Genomic DNA, 18,133 nt, shown 5'->3' on the forward strand with positions numbered 1-18,133 from the left:
AAAAGAATCAAGATCAAATATGTTCTCCCATTCGCGTGATTGTAGCACTGTAAAGTCACTGTTCGCGTATGCTAGCGATATACGGCAGCAAAGTACATGTTCCAAGAACGGGAATGTCTTGTCCATTATAAGCCATCAGTTGCGTGCTAGTCTTAGACAGGCGTAGGGAGCGTAACAGTTCATATGTGTGACTATTTAGCAATGTGACAGAGTCACCTGTGTCCAACTGAATTCCACACGTTTCCCACAAATAAGTAAATGAACAAAAAGCTTGTTGGACTGGCATATCACGGAAGCAACTGCACGCTTGCTATTTTTGCTAATGCCCGTTGCAGACTTGGAATATACTGCATTAATGGCATGGGCCTTGTGACGAGATTTTTGTGAGTGGGCTGAATTCTTATGTTTGTTCTGTCGCAAACATGTGGATTGTGCATGTCCTTTCCTACTTCAAGCATAACCCTGAGCTTGTCAGGAGGGGTAGTCTTAACGTTTGTGCTGTGAATAACACCGTAGGCAAGACTTAATTCTGTTCGCCTGTGTAGCCGTTAAGCTAATTGCTTATGCGGCGTGGAACGTTGTTTACTCGGCGTGGCTAGAGCACGTTGCTGGCGAGGAACGGGGCAATCGCTAGCAAGGGACTAAACCCAGCAAATAGCTGCCAGCTCAAATATATGAGCCAACAAAGCTTCGGAATCGTACTGATCTAGTATTTGCATTAACTGCTGAAATTATGGATCAGACTCTTTCAAAATTTGCTCTCTGAGTTAGACATCAGGGACACTGTACTCGATCACATCATGCAACATAGCATCTGAATATAAAGCACCGCAAGCACATTTGAATTTGCTTTTCCTTGTCAGACCCTGCAAATCTGTTACCCACTCTTAGTAAGTTTGTTCTGACCGTTTTTTGCAATGAAAGAATTGATTTCTAGCTGCTACCAAGTTCACTTGTTGATCATAATAGTTAGTCAGCCAAGACATAACACTGTAATGCGCAAGTTCACTCGGAGTGACGTTAGGAAAGAGTTTTTGAATTGATCTGAACATTGCACTTCCTATCGTTGATAATAGATAAGGAATTTTCACAATACCTGGCACATTGTGGTCGATGATGTGGTCTTCAAATTGGGACAACCTCTCGAGCCATTCCCACTCTTATTCACAAAACTGTCGAAAAAGTGATATTGCACCTGTAGTAGATGATGCTTTTTCTGTCGGGTGTACACCATTGGCCAGTAGCTGCTGCACCATGTTGAGCAGATCAGAAATCTGTTACGTCTGGAACGGCAACACCTGCATTAGCTGTGTGACATTAACGCTTGCAGCTGTGGCGCCTGAGCGGGGGGCGGGACGGGTGGGGTCAACAAGTTGGAAGTGGCAATGCAAAAAACTGATGAGGCAAGCAAGTAAAATAAGGACAAGCAAAGAAAATGTCTGCAATGCCCACCTGAAAACACTGATTAGCAAAAACGACAAGAAACTGTTAAGCAACAAGCGGCCGAGCAAAGTAAAGACAATGGAGAATTAAGGCGCCAGCTCAATTTAAATCAATACCATGGCCATCGGGCACTGGGGTTTGAGGATACTCATCGCCAAATGTGGGGTCCTGCCCACTCGTTGTGTATAGGGTGCCTAAGGGATGCTGCATTCTTGGAATGTTATACAACAATTCAAGCAAATAACAGTAATAGTTTTTATTACAAATAAGAAGATTGACAATACTTAACTTGGAATTACAATGTGTTGCCTCAAGTGATGGGCTACATGCAATAAAAATCAGAGTCCTTTGCTATATGCAATGTTCATGCGAGTTTGTCACGCTGTTTATGGATCACTAATGACTGCTGTCATAGACTTCTCTGCCAGGCCTGTCTGTTTACTGTCCTAATACTCTCCGAATGCTGGGCCGACACTGAGTGGCCAAGGCTGGCAGGAGTGGCGGTTATAGTCTCCTCTTGTAGAGGCCGCTCCTGTCATGGGGCGGTCCTAATCAGTGCACCATTGGCCGACATCATTTCAGCACCTTCTCTTCTCTTGCATTCTTCATCTCTGTTCTGGCACTTATGGTTGCGCCAGGACATCCAATATGGCTGCTACTTTTGTAAACTGTTTTCCTTCTTATGACTCTCTGTGTAAACTTGTCCCATGTAAACTTCTGTCACCTGCCAGAAAGATTCTTTGGCAGTACAGGATATGGAATTTCTCTATATTCTGCAGTAATATGCTTCACTGTGCTTTCACTAATATCGAGATATTCAGAGGTTCTCTTTACTGGTTGTGATATGGAACTGCTCATGCCCTGTTCCTTTACACCTCATGATGCGGTTTCACCAAGGCAACTAATTATATTATGGGGATTGTCTCGCACGAGAACACAACATTGAAGGGAGTTTGATTGCCTCCCATCTGACGGAAAGCTCCGATTATAATATTGCAACAACGAACAATGAAATGGAAATATACAATGAAGTGACAAAAGGCATGGAATACTTCCTAATATATTGCTAGATCATTCCTGGCATAGTGCCACAACTCGAAATGGCATGGGTTCCACAAGTCGTTGGAAGTACTCTCAGAAATAGTGAGCCATTCATAATTGTGAAAGTGTTGCCAGTCCAGGATTTTGCGCATGACCCGTCCTCTCGATTATATCCCATAAATGATCAATGGGATTCATCTTGGGTGATCTGAGAGGCCGTATCATTCGCTCTAATTTTCCAGAATATTCTTCAAACCAATTGCGAAGAATTGTGGCACAGTGACACGATGCAATGTCCCCAATAAACATCCTATCGTTGTTTGGGAACATGAATTCCATGAGTGGCTGCAAATGGTCTCCAGTTAACTAAATACAACCATTTCCAATCAGTGATCGGTTTAGTTGGAGCAGAGGACCCGAGGAACCAGTCCATTCCACGTAAACACAGCTCATACCATTATGGAACCACCACCAGTTTGCACAGTGCCCTGTTGACAGCTTGGGTCTATGGCTTCTCGGGGCCTATGCCATACTCGAACGTCACCATCAGCTCTTACCAGCTGAAGTCAGGACTCATCTGATGAGGCCACGTTACTCAGTTGTCTTGGGACCAACCACTATGGTCAGGAACACAGGAGAGGCGCTGCAGGCGATGTCGTGGTGCGGTGGTCGCTCGTGTGATGCCATAGCTCATTAATGCCAAATTTCGCCATAATGTCCTAACAGATACATTTTTCCTGCGTCCCACGTTGATTTCTGCTGTTATTTCACACAGTGTTGCTTGTCCCTTAGCACTGACACCTCCACGCCAAAGCCGCCGCTGTCAGTCGTTAACTGAGGGACTTCGGCCTCTGCATTATCTGTGGTCAGAGGTAATGTCTGAAATTCGGTATTTTCGGCACACTTCAACACTGTGAATCTTGGAAACCTTTCACATGAATAATTTGAGTACAAATGACAGCTCCTAGGCCAATGCTCTGCATTTTTATATCTTGCATACTCGTTACTACCGCCATCTGTATTTTGTGTATCACTGTTCCATGACTTTTCTCATCTCAGTATGCTGTTCAGAGGTCTGGCAACAGAGCATAGGCAAGAACGAGGCGCATAATCAGGCAAAGGGAAGGAAACTGGACATGTGGTATTACTGCTTTATGTGGATTTATGTGCATACAAACATAACACCAATGAAAGGCAACAAAAGAGCTTGCATTTATGCTATTCGTCTTGTTAATACATATCAACATTAGGCGAACAGAGGGAATTGTACATACAACATTATTAACAAAACAGCTGTTTGTAAAACAAAGAAAATTCGCCTGTAAGTAGGGAATAGTTGTATTTTTAAACTGTGCAAAGGAAATTTTTCTCGTAATTACGGTCTGACTTCTATAACTCCTCAAAGTCGGCACTCGCCAAAAATGCTCGAAAAAGCACGGTCTCTCTTAAATATCACCGTATGTAGCCCCTCTTTTAACTAAAATGCAATATCCATACACCAACTAAAAGAATCTCCACGATTCTGTCAAGGTACAACACATCGCTGTTAGTCATGTGATGTAAAAAGAATATGAGCTCAAAGTCACGAGGCAATCATTATGAAATAAATAACAGTTTAGGGAACTATCCCAGAAATTGCCTTAGCTATCTGGGAAAACCATGGAAAACCCAAATCAGGATAGCCTGAGAGTATCTCTATGCTCCTGAATTTGAGTTCAGCATCCTAACAGCTTCACTGCTTCATTTGGTAATTCTCTGTTATATGATGTTTCTTATTTACACACAAAGGTGACACATTAAAAAATCATAGATTTCTTCTTCACTACTCACACACAGAGGACAACCGCTGATGATTACTGGACTACTTCTGATCACTTCGATGTAAAACGTAGTTCCATTCTTCACTGCTTCTCGCACTAAGCAACAACGGATGACTCCTGGACTGAGAAGATGCTGCTGTGTCCCTTGCTTCAATTCCAAACTCCACACTCAACATTCCACCTGAAAAGCTAAGCCAACGACACTATTGTCATGCATCATTCATCTTGACATGTGATCCTTGTGAAAGCAGTAACTGTGTACTGAAATCTGACAAGATGCTGTAGTATCACCTTTCACTTCTATTCACTACTCTGCGTGTTCTAAGAAATTGGTGTAATGTGCATTACTTATGAAGAACGTTTTAGCTGCCTTTTTAAACGGATGTGTTTTAGTAAACTTTTGCTCTTCCTATGGCAATATACACTCCTGGAAATGGAAAAAAGAACACATTGACACCGGTGTGTCAGACCCACCATACTTGCTCCGGACACTGCGAGAGGGCTGTACAAGCAATGATCACATGCACGGCACAGCGGACACACCAGGAACCGCGGTGTTGGCCGTCGAATGGCGCTAGCTGCGCAGCATTTGTGCACCGCCGCCGTCAGTGTCAGCCAGTTTGCCGTGGCATACGGAGCTCCATCGCAGTCTTCAACACTGGTAGCATGCCGCGAAAGCGTGGACGTGAACCGTATGTGCAGTTGACGGACTTTGAGCGAGGGCGTATAGTGGGCATGCGGGAGGCCGGGTGGACGTACCACCGAATTGCTCAACACGTGGGGCGTGAGGTCTCCACAGTACATCGATGTTGTCGCCAGTGGTTGGTGGAAGGTGCACGTGCCCGTCGACCTGGGACCGGACCGCAGCGACGCACGGATGCACGCCAAGACCGTAGGATCCTACGCAGTGCCGCAGGGGACCGCACCGCCACTTCCCAGCAAATTAGGGACACTGTTGCTCCTGGGGTATCGGCGAAGACCATTCGCAACCGTCTCCATGAAGCTGGGCTACGGTCCCGCACACCGTTAGGCCGTCTTCCGCTCACGCCCCAACATCGTGCAGCCCGCCTCCAGTGGTGTCGCGACAGGCGTGAATGGAGGGACGAATGGAGACGTGTCGTCTTCAGCGATGAGAGTCGCTTCTGCCTTGGTGCCAATGATGGTCGTATGCGTGTTTGGCGCCGTGCAGGTGAGCGCCGCAATCAGGACTGCATACGACCGAGGCACACAGGGCCAACACCCGGCATCATGGTGTGGGGAGCGATCTCCTACACTGGCCGTACACCACTGGTGACCGTCGAGGGGACACTGAATAGTGCATGGTACATCCAAACCGTCATCGAACCCATCGTTCTACCATTCCTAGACCGGCAAGGGAACTTGCTGTTCCAACAGGACAATGTACGTCCGCATGTATCCCGTGCCACCCAACGTGCTCTAGAAGGTGTAAGTCAACTACCCTGGCCAGCAAGATCTCCGGATCTGTCCCCCATTGAGCATGTTTGGGACTGGATGAAGCGTCGTCTCACGTGGTCTGCACGTCCAGCACGAACGCTGGTCCAACTGAGGCGCCAGGTGGAAGTGGCATGGCAAGCCGTTCCACAGGACTACATCCAGCATCTCTACGATCGTCTCCATGGGAGAATAGCAGCCTGCATTGCTGCGAAAGGTGGATATACACTGTACTAGTGCCGACATTGTGCATGCTCTGTTGCCTGTGTCTATGTGCCTGTGGTTCTGTCAGTGTGATCATGTGATGTATCTGACCCCAGGAATGTGTCAGTAAAGTTTCCCCTTCCTAGGACAATGAATTCACGGTGTTCTTATTTCAATTTCCAGGAGTGTATTACAGAATTTTTTCCCATGATATAAAGTATTGCTTTAAGTTATTTGTTTGTTTTTCTTGGGTAAATGTAACTCCAAACTAGCTCTTGTTCCATCATTATGAGTGGAACTACGGGTTAAGTATTTATCAATATTTTCCATAATATGTGCCACAAATTGGTATATGTATTCACTTGGTGAAGTAAGGATGTTTAATTTTTTAAATAGTCTTTACAATGAGCCTGACTACTACTTCCAGTTATTATCCTTATGACCTTTTTCTGCAGTTCAAAAGCTGTGTCCATGTTTCATGCCTTCGATCCGCAGAAAAAGATCACATACTTAAGAACTGAGTGTATGATGTATGCGTAGTAGGTCACTACGAGACTTTGGCTGTTACACACTGACACTAACAGCATGCTGATGACATCCTTTTTGTCAGTATTTTTTTTATAGTCACACCATGTTAGCTGACAATCAATGTTCATCCCTAAAAACTTTGTACTTGCTGTACAATCTATAGATTTACACTTATGCTTAAAGTGACAGAGTTACTTCCTCTCTTTGTACAGAGGTGCCTAGTGATTGTTTTCTTTATGTTCAATGTCAATTTATTACACACTGCCGAACTGTAAACATCCTTGAGGGTTTCATTTGCTTTCTCTAATAGGAGTTCTGATGTTTTACCGCTGACTATGATGTTACTTTCATCGATGAAAAGAACTTTCTCTTGTCTTACAATGTCTGGAATGTCATTTGTATGTATTAAGAACAGAACTGGACTCAGTACACTACGCTGAGGAGCACCTATTTTTATATATTTCTTGTCTGACGAATGTTTTACTAAAATTTTGTCCTCAGCAGACGTGTGAACAATCTGCACTTTTTGCGCCCTGTTTTCAAAGTGAGATTGAAAGCATCGCTGTGTTAGATTATATTAATACTTGTTCCATAAATCATGAATACGAAATATTGTAATGATGTGGAAATTGTCAGTTTAACACTAGGTTCCTTTACATTATATAATTTTTATTTGGTTTTTACAATTACTAGTTGATATCTAAAAATTCATCTTCTGAGGAGGAGGAGTTGTCATTCAGAAATTCTTTTGATTTGTTTTTAAATGCAGATTGACTATCTGTCAGACATTTAATGTGTTTTGGTATATGACCAAAGACGTTTGTGGCAGCGTAATTTGCACCTTTATGTGCCAAAGTCAGGTATAACCCAGAATAGGGAAGGCAATCCTTCTAATGTTGTAGTTATGCTCTCTGCCATAATTTTTAAATTTAGTGTGGCATATTGCTATAATTTTTAAATTTGGATTGGTTATTAATAACATTTTTGATAAGTGAATATTTGTATTGAGAAGGTACTATGAATATCCCTAGTTTCTTAAATAAATGCCTGCAAAGTGATCTTGGCTGGCCTCCAGCTATTATTCTGATAACACTACTTAGTGCAATGAATACTTTTTCTCACAATGATTAATTACCCCAAAATATGATGCCATATGAAAGTAGTGAATGAAAGTAGGCATAGTAGCCTAATTTACTGGTATGTTTATCCCCAAAAGTTGCAATAACCCTAATAGTGTAAGTAGCTGAACTCAAACTTTTTAGCAGATCATAAATATATTTCTTCCAATTCAATTTCCCATTAATACACACACTCCAGAATTTTGAATATTCTGTCTTAGCAATAGACTAGCGTTCAAAGCCTATATTTATCAATGGTGTTATGCCATTTAGTGTACAGAATGCTCTTCGTTAAAGAGGTTATATCTACTCATGTAGCTTACCAGTCTCTCTTTCATGATTGTTTCAAATATTTTTGAGAATGAAGACAGCAGTGAAACTGACCTGTAGTTTTCAATACTTTTCACCACTCGTGTATGCTTTCAGTATTCTTGGAAAATACCTGAACCAAACGATTCATTTATTATTCTTGTTAATAGGGCTTGTACGCTATCTATGCAGACCTTCAGAACAGAGACACGCACTTTATCTGTGCCTGCTGACTTCTTATTTTGTAATTGTTGTACTGACTTCCTAACTTCAAGCTCTGTTGGGGTAAACAACATCATTGTGCTTGTTGTATAAGTCATTGTGGGTGCTACATGTGTTTTGGGAGCATTTTGCCACAGCTTCTTCATAATAGCAGAGAAATAGTAATTTACGAAATTTTCTAATTCACGAGGACTTTCTATTATTCTACCCCAGCTTTGATTTATTTGTTGTTAAGCCTTTTCCAATTTTTGTTTTGTATCCTCCCACACCACTTTGCTTTTATTTTCTGCATTATGTATTAATTTATCATTGAGTGACTTTTTTTCTGCGAACAGTACCCTCACATATATTTTCCATACCTGTGACAGTATTCAAAGACCTGTGTATTAATGCAGTGTTTCGCAAGGAACTGAGAAATTTACGTATCTATGAGGACTTTCTGTTACCTGCAGTTATCCATATATTTTCCTCTCCTGAAGCAGTAGAAGCAGCTACTTTCGGAAATGCACTTCACTTAGCGTTTAAATTGCTTTCCAGATACACTTCATCCCAGGTCTGATTTGCCAGTGTCCTAAAAAAGCACATATCTTATGACCTGAAAAAATCCTTTTGTAGTCCTGCAGCTCTGTGGGTTTCGAAATGAACCTATCTTTAGCTTTATTATCTGATAGTAATGAGCCAAGATCTCTTATAAATAGTTCACAATTTTCCCTGTGAACGTCCATATTTACACGGTCTGAAATTGAAGGTGAACTTTTCGAAACCTTCTTAGCAGTGTGTACCATTTATGCCACACTAAGTGCTCAAAAAGTTCAGGGAGTTATTCCTAGTTTCACTTTCAACACGTACGTTAATATTAATGTCTCCACATATTATTATGCTAGTTTTGTGGGCTGAGATCCTTTCAGTTAATTTATTGATGGAACACTCTAGGCTATTCTGTCCTGTAAAATTCTTTTTATCCCTGAATAATTACTGCAACTAACATCCATTTGAACCTGTTTACTGGATTCGTCTTTTAATACCCCTCTACTGTTTTTACTGCACACAGTTCCATTGTAAACTGATGATTCCTTGATGTCCCAAAATGTCTCCTAACATCCTATCTTATCTTTTAGTCAAATTGTGCCACAAATTTCTCTCCTCGCAATTATATTCAGTACTTCCTCATTAGTTACATGACCTACCGAAATTACCCTCAACATTTTTCTGTAGCACCACATTGCAAAAGCTTCTATTTTCTTCTTGTTTGAACTGCTAATCATGTATGACTCGCTTCCACACAAACACCTTCATGGAAGACATCTTAAAACTTAAATTTATATTTGTTTTTAACAAATTTCTCTTCTCATCTTCACTAACTCTCAAAAATTTGCTAAATCCAGATTCTCATCCATTATTGCTGCACACAATAAGAAAAAAAGAAAACGACTAATTACTTTCATTATCACCAGCTAATGCAAAATCAATGCAAGACATCGATTTTTACGTTCTTTAAGTTGTTCAGAATCCACAAACGCGAGTGAAGGAAGATAAGGGTCTAATTTCATGAGGACAAGGCCCTTACAGATGAACTCAGGGTCATGTTAAACTCTAGATCGCTCTGTAAATGGCTACGTCACACAGTTAAGTGTCAGTGGATGGCAAGAGCATACAATTTAAAAAAGTGTTCAAACAAAGTTTCAGGTTGAGCACAGCTTTACGTTCAAAAAGTGAAAACTGTTCTGTGAGACACTTAACCACATAATATTCAAATATGACAAGCACATTATAGCCTCAACTAGCAAGTGTAAAACCAGACAGCTGTTTTTAGAAAAGTTATACATCCTGTAAAGGCGTCTGATGCTGTTAAACAGAGAGATGTGATATTGTCTGCAACCTATGCCGAAGAACAGAAACAAATTTTACTAATTTTTTCCCACCCCCCGCTCTCGAAGAGAACAGGGCGATTATGCCCACACACTAATAAGACCATTAAGACTCGTTTTATTTTTTCACTTTCAATCTCTTAAAAGTCGTTATACGTACCGTGTTGAACAATGGTCATAAATGGGTAAATGAACAAAAAACGACACCACTGCCCATTTACGGGCATTTTAAATTAAACTGCAGTAATTTTCGAAAAGAATATTTTAACCAAGAATGAGTACGTTGCGTACAATAGAACAGTTTTCGTTACGCAGAGACCAGATGCTGGAGACAACTGGGATATACAACAGAAAAGGAGACCGTAAAGCAATCCAGAGAATCTATTTACATCAGAAGCGTACTCTGCCAATAAATAATAGAGATGCAAACAAACATATTAATAATACAGACCTTCCAACTATTTTTTCCTGGAATATATCAACTGCATACCATTTAGTGCTCGGCAATGTTTCAATGAAGGTTTTTGTTCATTCTATTTCGTTATATGAAATTGCTCTTAGCATTACTCATAACGATGGGGCTCTGATTGGAGCGCATTTCTTCCGTTAGAATCCGGTTTTTATTTATTAAATGATTTTTTTGGTTACTCTCAGATATATTTTGTTTATGACTTTTGTTCGTGTTATTAACAAGTAATTTATGTTTTTTGAGGAAGCTATAGTGTCAGTTGTCATCATGATGAAAGAATCTCTGGTTCGAGAGGTGTTAATAAATGTCAGGCGGTAGTATAATGCCTGCTTTGCCCGAAGCTGACGGGCTGGTGGGAAGCAAGATGTAGTGTTGTATGATATTTTGAGGTTGTCATGACATAATTTCCAATTTTCGTGGCTCATGTTGTCGTAATGAGCACTTCCACACATTACGTTCCGCATGCGCTTCTCGTGTTCGGTGTAAAATAAAATAAGGCCTAATGAGATTGTAGGTTAGGGGTTGTGTATTGTTTGTAGAGCTGTTAGACGGTGGCAGCAAAATGAAGTTTACTGAACATTTGAGTGCTCATATTACTCCCGAGTGGAGAAAACAGTATATTAATTACGAGGTAATTTGTAAACATTTGCTTTTTCCCCACTGTCATATCATGGAATTTGTGATGTAGATTGCATGTTCTTTCAAGTAGTGGCGATACTCTTTATATGTGACCCGTTCCTTTCATTGCATTGCAGGAAATGAAAGCAATGCTTTATGCTGCTGTGGAGCAAGCACCTTCAGCAGAACTTGTTGAACCGGAGGTGTTATCTCGCTATTTCGCAAAATTTGATGAACAATTTTTCCACTACTGTGATAAAGAATTAGCGAAGATAAACACTTTTTATTCCGGTAAGCATTACTGTTGTTTAAAAGCAGACTATTGCATGTTGCTGCATATGCAGAACTATTTTGTTTTCGTTTGGGAAATGTGTATTTGCAGGCCCTTCCTTCCCCTCCTGCCCACCTCTTCTCCCCCTTTATAACAAGATGATAGTTATTGGATAGAAGTTGCAGGTCCAGTTGCGTGAATGCGATATTTATACTGGTGCAGATTATGTGAAATGACTGAATCAGTACTGCAATACAGACTAAGAGTAAATATATTATGTGGCCACCTCCATTGTACTCCTGAATGTTTTATGCTTCTACAAAATTTTCTGCTGATAAAATCCATGGGCATGCAAATGGGTTGTTGTGGCAAAAGTACCGTCTCCTCGAATATTCTAACCACCTTTTTGGAAGAAGGTCCGTGCATCAGTGATGGAATCTGGTTGGTTTGAGCACAAAACAACAAATTATGGTCATAAAAATTATTCTGAGGTGAATACATTACAGCCACATATAAGGAGGCTGTCACCCTTAAGAGACAGAACAGATCACAAGTTCTTAAGATCAGGCTATCTCCTATGGTGAGAAACATATTAGTGATGGATTGTGCAGACCAGTTTCATTGTGTAAAATTTCAACTGTGTGTTGTATACTACTATAACGAGGGTTTACCTGACAGTGGTCAACTATAGTGCAAATGTTCTAAAATTTTGCCTGTGTATTGGGAAATCTTATATGTATGCCAGAAGTGATTTTAGTGAGAGTTCCTCATTCTGCTAATGATTAGTAAGTCACTTAGTTATGCTTAGATTCTGAATTTGTAGTTTGTAATTTTTTGCTGCTTCAGGAATGGTTTTTAATGTGAAACTGTTGTGCATGTTATTTGTGTTTTAAAATTGCTTTAGCAAATGGTGTCCACACTAATCTTTGAAAACTTTGGCCACAGTCTATTACAAAGCAGTTTGATAGGCACATAAAAACAGTCATGTGGGAAAACAGCCATGTCACTGCTGGAGACCCACATCTTTGTTTTGCTGTCACTATTGTGAAAAATCTGCAGAAGGATAATTTGAGGTTGGGCACATCAGATTACACTTGAGATAACATTTTATTAACAGTGAGAACCAAAATGAGATTATCTGTTGACACTAGACATTGTATGAAACAACCCTTCCCCCTCCTCCCAGTTCATGAATAAGGTAAAAGTCAGTGTAACACACCAAAGTGTGCGTATAATTTAAGACAGTAAATACCTTTGTTATTGGATGTCGCTTTTTGTTTTCCATGGTGGTGCTCTCAGAATGTATGTAGCATGTGCCAGTTTGAATTTCTTCAGTCTTTATTTATTACTATTTTATAAAAGCTTATGTATTTCGTAAGTAAAAAATTTAATATGTACATTTTGGATGCATGGGATAATAAAGATGTGTAGTTACCTTATGCTGGCTTTAAAATACATATACAATTGTAATTTGAGTGTACTTGATTAAAAATCGTATTGTGTGCTATTAATACCATCGTATTCAAACTGCTACTTTGTGAGACTTTCTTTCATTAAACACATCACATGACCTCGTAGCATAATGGTGTTGAGTGATTTGGTGGATTAGCTTTTTTTACAAAATCACATTACTCAAGCTGTAGTAATTTCCATAGTGTTCATCATACTGACTGTATAAAACATGAATGTCGATTGACTGTACATAAGTACTTTGGTTTTCTGTAGCTATTCTAGAACAGTTATTTTATTTTATTTTTTTTTTTATTTTTTTTTTTAAAAAAAAAGCAACACTATGTATTGCTTCGTCCACTTTATCAGAAGAAATAATCATTGCCCATGGCCTGTTTACTTTGTGTTGGGAAAGTTTACGGAAATACGGAAGCGTCCAATCCCACCCGTCTGCTTTGACCCATGACGTCACAAATATGGCGGAAACGACCATAAACCACGATTGTAATATGGCGCATATAAAGTTGGTACGTACACATTATGAGGACGAAAATACATCGAAAAACAAACACACACACTTTCCACAAAAATCCTAATGACACTAACGGGACAAGCGCGGGAAATGGGGTGTTTTTGGGTGGGGACAAACTAAATATAAACAACTTTAGACACCCACCCCCATACAGAACGACGAGAAAAACAGACATCACAAAACTAGACACAATATCATCTGGAATCGGACACTTCCCTTGACCTATATAGCTTAACAGCAGCTCCCGATCCCATAAATTAGGATCAAACACTTCCCTTGGCCTATATAGCTCAAAAACACCTCCAGATACCAATATCAACATACACAGCCACACATTGGGATCGAACACTTCCCTTGACCTGCGCACTGTTAATTTTATCCATGATATCCATTCCTGAACAAAAATGACAACCGATTAATTTTACTAAAACTACCACACGATGTACAGCGAACAACACTAAATTAACCTTCACACAAAATCGCTAACTCGCTGAAATGAATTCCACTACAAACATAGCCGACACTCTAACAATTATGGATAATGAGCAAAAGCAAACTGAGCCCATTACACCACACAAACGGAAACCCTCAACATACCACCAGAGATCACAAGACGACATCTACAAACACGCCACACTCACAAACCAAACTCAGCGCCGTCATGACGTCACAAACAACAACACCCTTACGTCACGGGTCAAAGCTGACGCGTGGGATCGGACGCTTCTGTTGACCCAAGTTTACTATGTCTTAGGACTGCCTGACTCACTCCAACTCATTTACTTCACACTAAACTAGATCTCTTACTGCTGCACACAGCTGTCATCACTCTCTGGCAGTCTTGTTATCTTACACACTGCAGCTGGGAGCAGTATAGCTCCAGAATTCCTTTGATATTAGTGAGAACTGGAGGTTGTTGTATGCCAATGTGTTCAGAGCACTTGTTTACTGTTGCACTGACTGACACACACTAATATTATTCTTGAACAAAACCAAATAGTCACTAGGTTCTAACTTCACATATAAGAATCCTGAGATTCTGATGTGTAAGATGATGTAATTTTCCTGAATCAGAATTCAGGGAGATGTTAAGATTTGGAAAACATTTGTCCATAATGTAATTCAGCACGGTGAAGGTGAGAGAATTGCTTTTGGATGTACTGATTCTAGTGTAGGATGACACTTTCCCCTCTCCTCCACATCTGCCCTCTTAATTATTCGTTCCAAACTGGAGTTTGGTGTGAACCAAGATCAGCCAAGAGACCAACGCTTGTCCAATTGACCGTGACATTTGAAGTGGGCTGCACTGTGGACTAACTACTGAGTGCTATGAATTGAAGCGATCAAGTAATGAATTTGTGTTCCTTTGCATTGCTTCCCTTTCATGTTCCTAGTAAGTGATAACACATCTGCAAACTGACCAGCACCACCCTGTCATTGATGCATCACCCGCTTGAGTGTTTTATGGCCTCCACTCACTTTCTGGCTTGGACTGTTGCCTCCCACCCACACAGCCACGAGCTATCTGCATTGTCTTTCCTCCTCCATGCAGAGTCTGCTGCCACTATAAAGACTGTAGGGTTACTGTCACCTCTCTTGAATGTGCTTACACTTCTCTCAGAAGCCACAATGCCGGTACTTTGATTACAGATCCTGAGTGATTACAGCCACAAATGTAGGCCTACAGTTATAGTACAAGGTGCCCCAGTTGACAAGCTTTTCCAAAAGTATCAGTAACAGATCACTTTTATATTAGATACTGAACTACAGACAGTGAACTACTAGGGTGTGACTGAAGGTAACCTAAAGAACACTTGTGAAAGTTAAGTCCTTTGTCGTTAACTATTTCTTCTGTAGAAGCTCATGTATTCGAAGTAATCTCACTGGACACTGGACAGTTATTTTGTGGGTATTTGCAGCTTGAGGATCTCATCGTTGGTGTCTTTTCAGTGTCAATTGTGACAACAGGTGGCACTGTGTGGAATTCCTACCTTTTGTTGTCAATATGTGTATTAGAAGAATGCTCTTAGTGGTTATGGGGACTGAAAAACCTTTGGATATTTTTTGACAACATGAGAATAATGTTTGTGTCATAAAAAAATATAGTTTCAACTTGTTGACTCAGTTATATTGACAGTTTACCATCAATACAGCACCAATCTCCATTGAATGATAAGACTTAGCAAGTCACATTTTGTTCTGAATACATGTATTAACGTGGACGTTTGCTACTATGCAGTCACATTGCCGGCCATGATCAATGTCGAATTCATTCAAATTTGTGCTCGCTCTGCATAATCCTGATTCTCACTGTTGCGATACCATGTCAGCATACACATTCCTGACTTCCTGTTTGTTATTCATGCTACAAAGGTAACCATCTTTTCACAAGTTTAAGGAAGACTGTTACATAAATGTGGAAGAATTGCTGAACTTGTATCGACCCTTGTCAGTGGTAGCATCTAAGACACCACGCAATCCAGCTGTTGGCTGTCCTGTGCTGATCTGTTCTCCAGCCAGGACTTAATCCTTAAGAGGAATAGTCATGAGTCATCGGAATATGCAATTTATATAATTTCTTCTGAATTCTGGAAATATGTATCAGCAAAGAATGACACGACCATAGCATATGCATACAGATGAAGAATCTACAGGTATAATAATTTAGTACTTATAATAAATATATAATCTCTGTTCTTGAATTTGCTGACATTTTTCTGTTAAGTTATTTAATCATCTGGGTATAATCTTAGAGTGATATAGGATTTGTCGTCGTAATACAATAAATATAAATAGCTCAAATTATTCATCCACATAGAATATATAAGTATGCCCTTGTGGGGATGGAGAGGTGCTCAGCTGTGGCCTTCATTAAGGAAGCATCCTGGCATTTGCCTGAAATGATTTAGGGAAACGGAAATTGGGTTGGCCAGATGGAGCAGACTCCATCCTATTCTACTGTGAGGTCAGCGTCTACCTGCACTGCCACGTTTTATTGATCCCTATTGTACAATATTCTTGGATTTCCACACAATTTGCACACACACACACACACACACACACACACACACACACACACACACACACACACACACACACACACACACACCGTGGATTTATTGGTTATTTTTCTTTGAATGCTGTTAAATGTAATGTAGATGAGGTAGTCTGAAATACATTGCCCTAAATTTACCTTGTGCTACATTGTGAAGCTTGGTGCCAGAGTCTTGAGCACACCTTCAGTTGCGCATGTTTTAAGGAGGTTTGGCACACGCACAACTAGCGTGACGTAATTTCCTTATGGGTAAAATATGTACAGTTTTGACACAAAATAGGCACGATTCACAGTGTGCACATCTAGCCCTTACCACTAAACAACAAGTTTACGTGAATGCCGCCAGATGGTAGCACACTGCAACAGGTTTTTATCCCCATTTACTAGACATAAATCCTGCTAGATGGTAGCATACTCCTCAGGTATGCCAATTCACTCTATATATAGTGAAATTAGATCAAACGTCAATATATGTTATAGTTATATTGATGTTGTTGTTGTGGTCTTTAGTCCTGAGACTGGTTTGATGCAGCTCTCCATGCTACTCTATCCTGTGCAAGCCTCTTCATCTCCCAGTACCTACTGCAACCTACATCCTTCTGAATCTGCTTAGTGTATTCATCTCTTGGTCTCCCTCTACGATTTTTACCCTCCACGCTGCCCTCCAATGCTAAATTGGTGATCCCTTGATGCCTCAGAACATGTCCTACCAACCGATCCCTTCTTCTGGTCAAGTTGTGCCACAAACTTCTCTTCTCCCCAATCCTATTCAATACTTCCTCATTAGTTATGTGATCTACCCATCTAATCTTCAGCATTCTTCTGTAGCACCACATTTCGAAAGCTTCTATTCTCTTCTTGTCCAAACTATTTATCGTCCATGTTTCACTTCCATACATGGCTACACTCCATACGAATACTTTCAGAAATGACTTCCTGACACTTAAATCAATACTGGATGTTAACAAATTTCTCTTCTTCAGAAACGCTTTCCTTGCCATTGCCAGCCTACATTTTATATCCTCTCTACTTCGACCCTCATCAGTTATTTTGCTCCCCAAATAGCAAAACTCCTTTACTACTTTAAGTGCCTCATTTCCTAATCTAATTCCCTCAGCATCACCCGACTTAATTAGACTACATTCCATTATCATTGTTTTGCTTTTGTTGATGTTCATCTTATATCCTCCTTTCAAGACACTGTCCATTCCATTCAACTGCTCTTCCAAGTCCTTTGCTGTCTCTGACAGAATTACAATGTCATCGGCGAACCTCAAAGTTTTTACTTCTTCTCCATGAATTTTAATACCTACTCCGAATTTTTCTTTTGTTTTCTTTACTGCTTGCTCGATATACAGATTGAACAACATCGGGGAGAGGCTACAACCCTGTCTTACTCCCTTCCCAACCACTGCTTCCCTTTCATGTCCCTCGACTCTTATAACTGCCATCTGGTTTCTGTACAAATTGTAAATAGCCTTTCGCTCCCTGTATTTTACCCCTGCCACCTTTAGAATTTGAAAGAGAGTATTCCAGTCAACATTGTCAAAAGCTTTCTCTAAGTCTACAAATGCTAGAAACGTAGGTTTGCCTTTCCTTAATCTTTCTTCTAAGATAAGTCGTAAGGTCAGTATAGCCTCACGTGTTCCAGTGTTTCTACGGAATCCAAACTGATCTTCCCCGAGGTTGGCTTCTACTAGTTTTTCCATTCGTCTGTAAAGAATTCGTGTTAGT

General features: G+C 40.5%; 1 protein-coding gene across 2 annotated transcripts in view; it reads left to right on the plus strand.

Annotated features, from left to right (window-relative positions):
• Positions 1 to 10,760: 10,760 nt before the first annotated feature.
• The window catches only part of LOC124712237 (xenotropic and polytropic retrovirus receptor 1), a 123,617-nt gene continuing 116,244 nt past the window's right edge, over positions 10,761 to 18,133 (plus strand). For both annotated transcript variants that reach the window (XM_047242534.1, XM_047242542.1), the window contains exons 1-2: positions 10,761 to 11,105; positions 11,230 to 11,383. In XM_047242534.1, the coding sequence (XP_047098490.1) occupies positions 11,037 to 11,105; positions 11,230 to 11,383 (223 nt within the window). In that variant the 5' untranslated portion in view covers positions 10,761 to 11,036. The remainder of the gene's footprint in view (positions 11,106 to 11,229; positions 11,384 to 18,133) is intronic.

The sequence above is a fragment of the Schistocerca piceifrons genome, chromosome 1 (assembly GCF_021461385.2).
Source record: "Schistocerca piceifrons isolate TAMUIC-IGC-003096 chromosome 1, iqSchPice1.1, whole genome shotgun sequence".
Taxonomy (NCBI): domain Eukaryota; kingdom Metazoa; phylum Arthropoda; class Insecta; order Orthoptera; family Acrididae; genus Schistocerca; species Schistocerca piceifrons.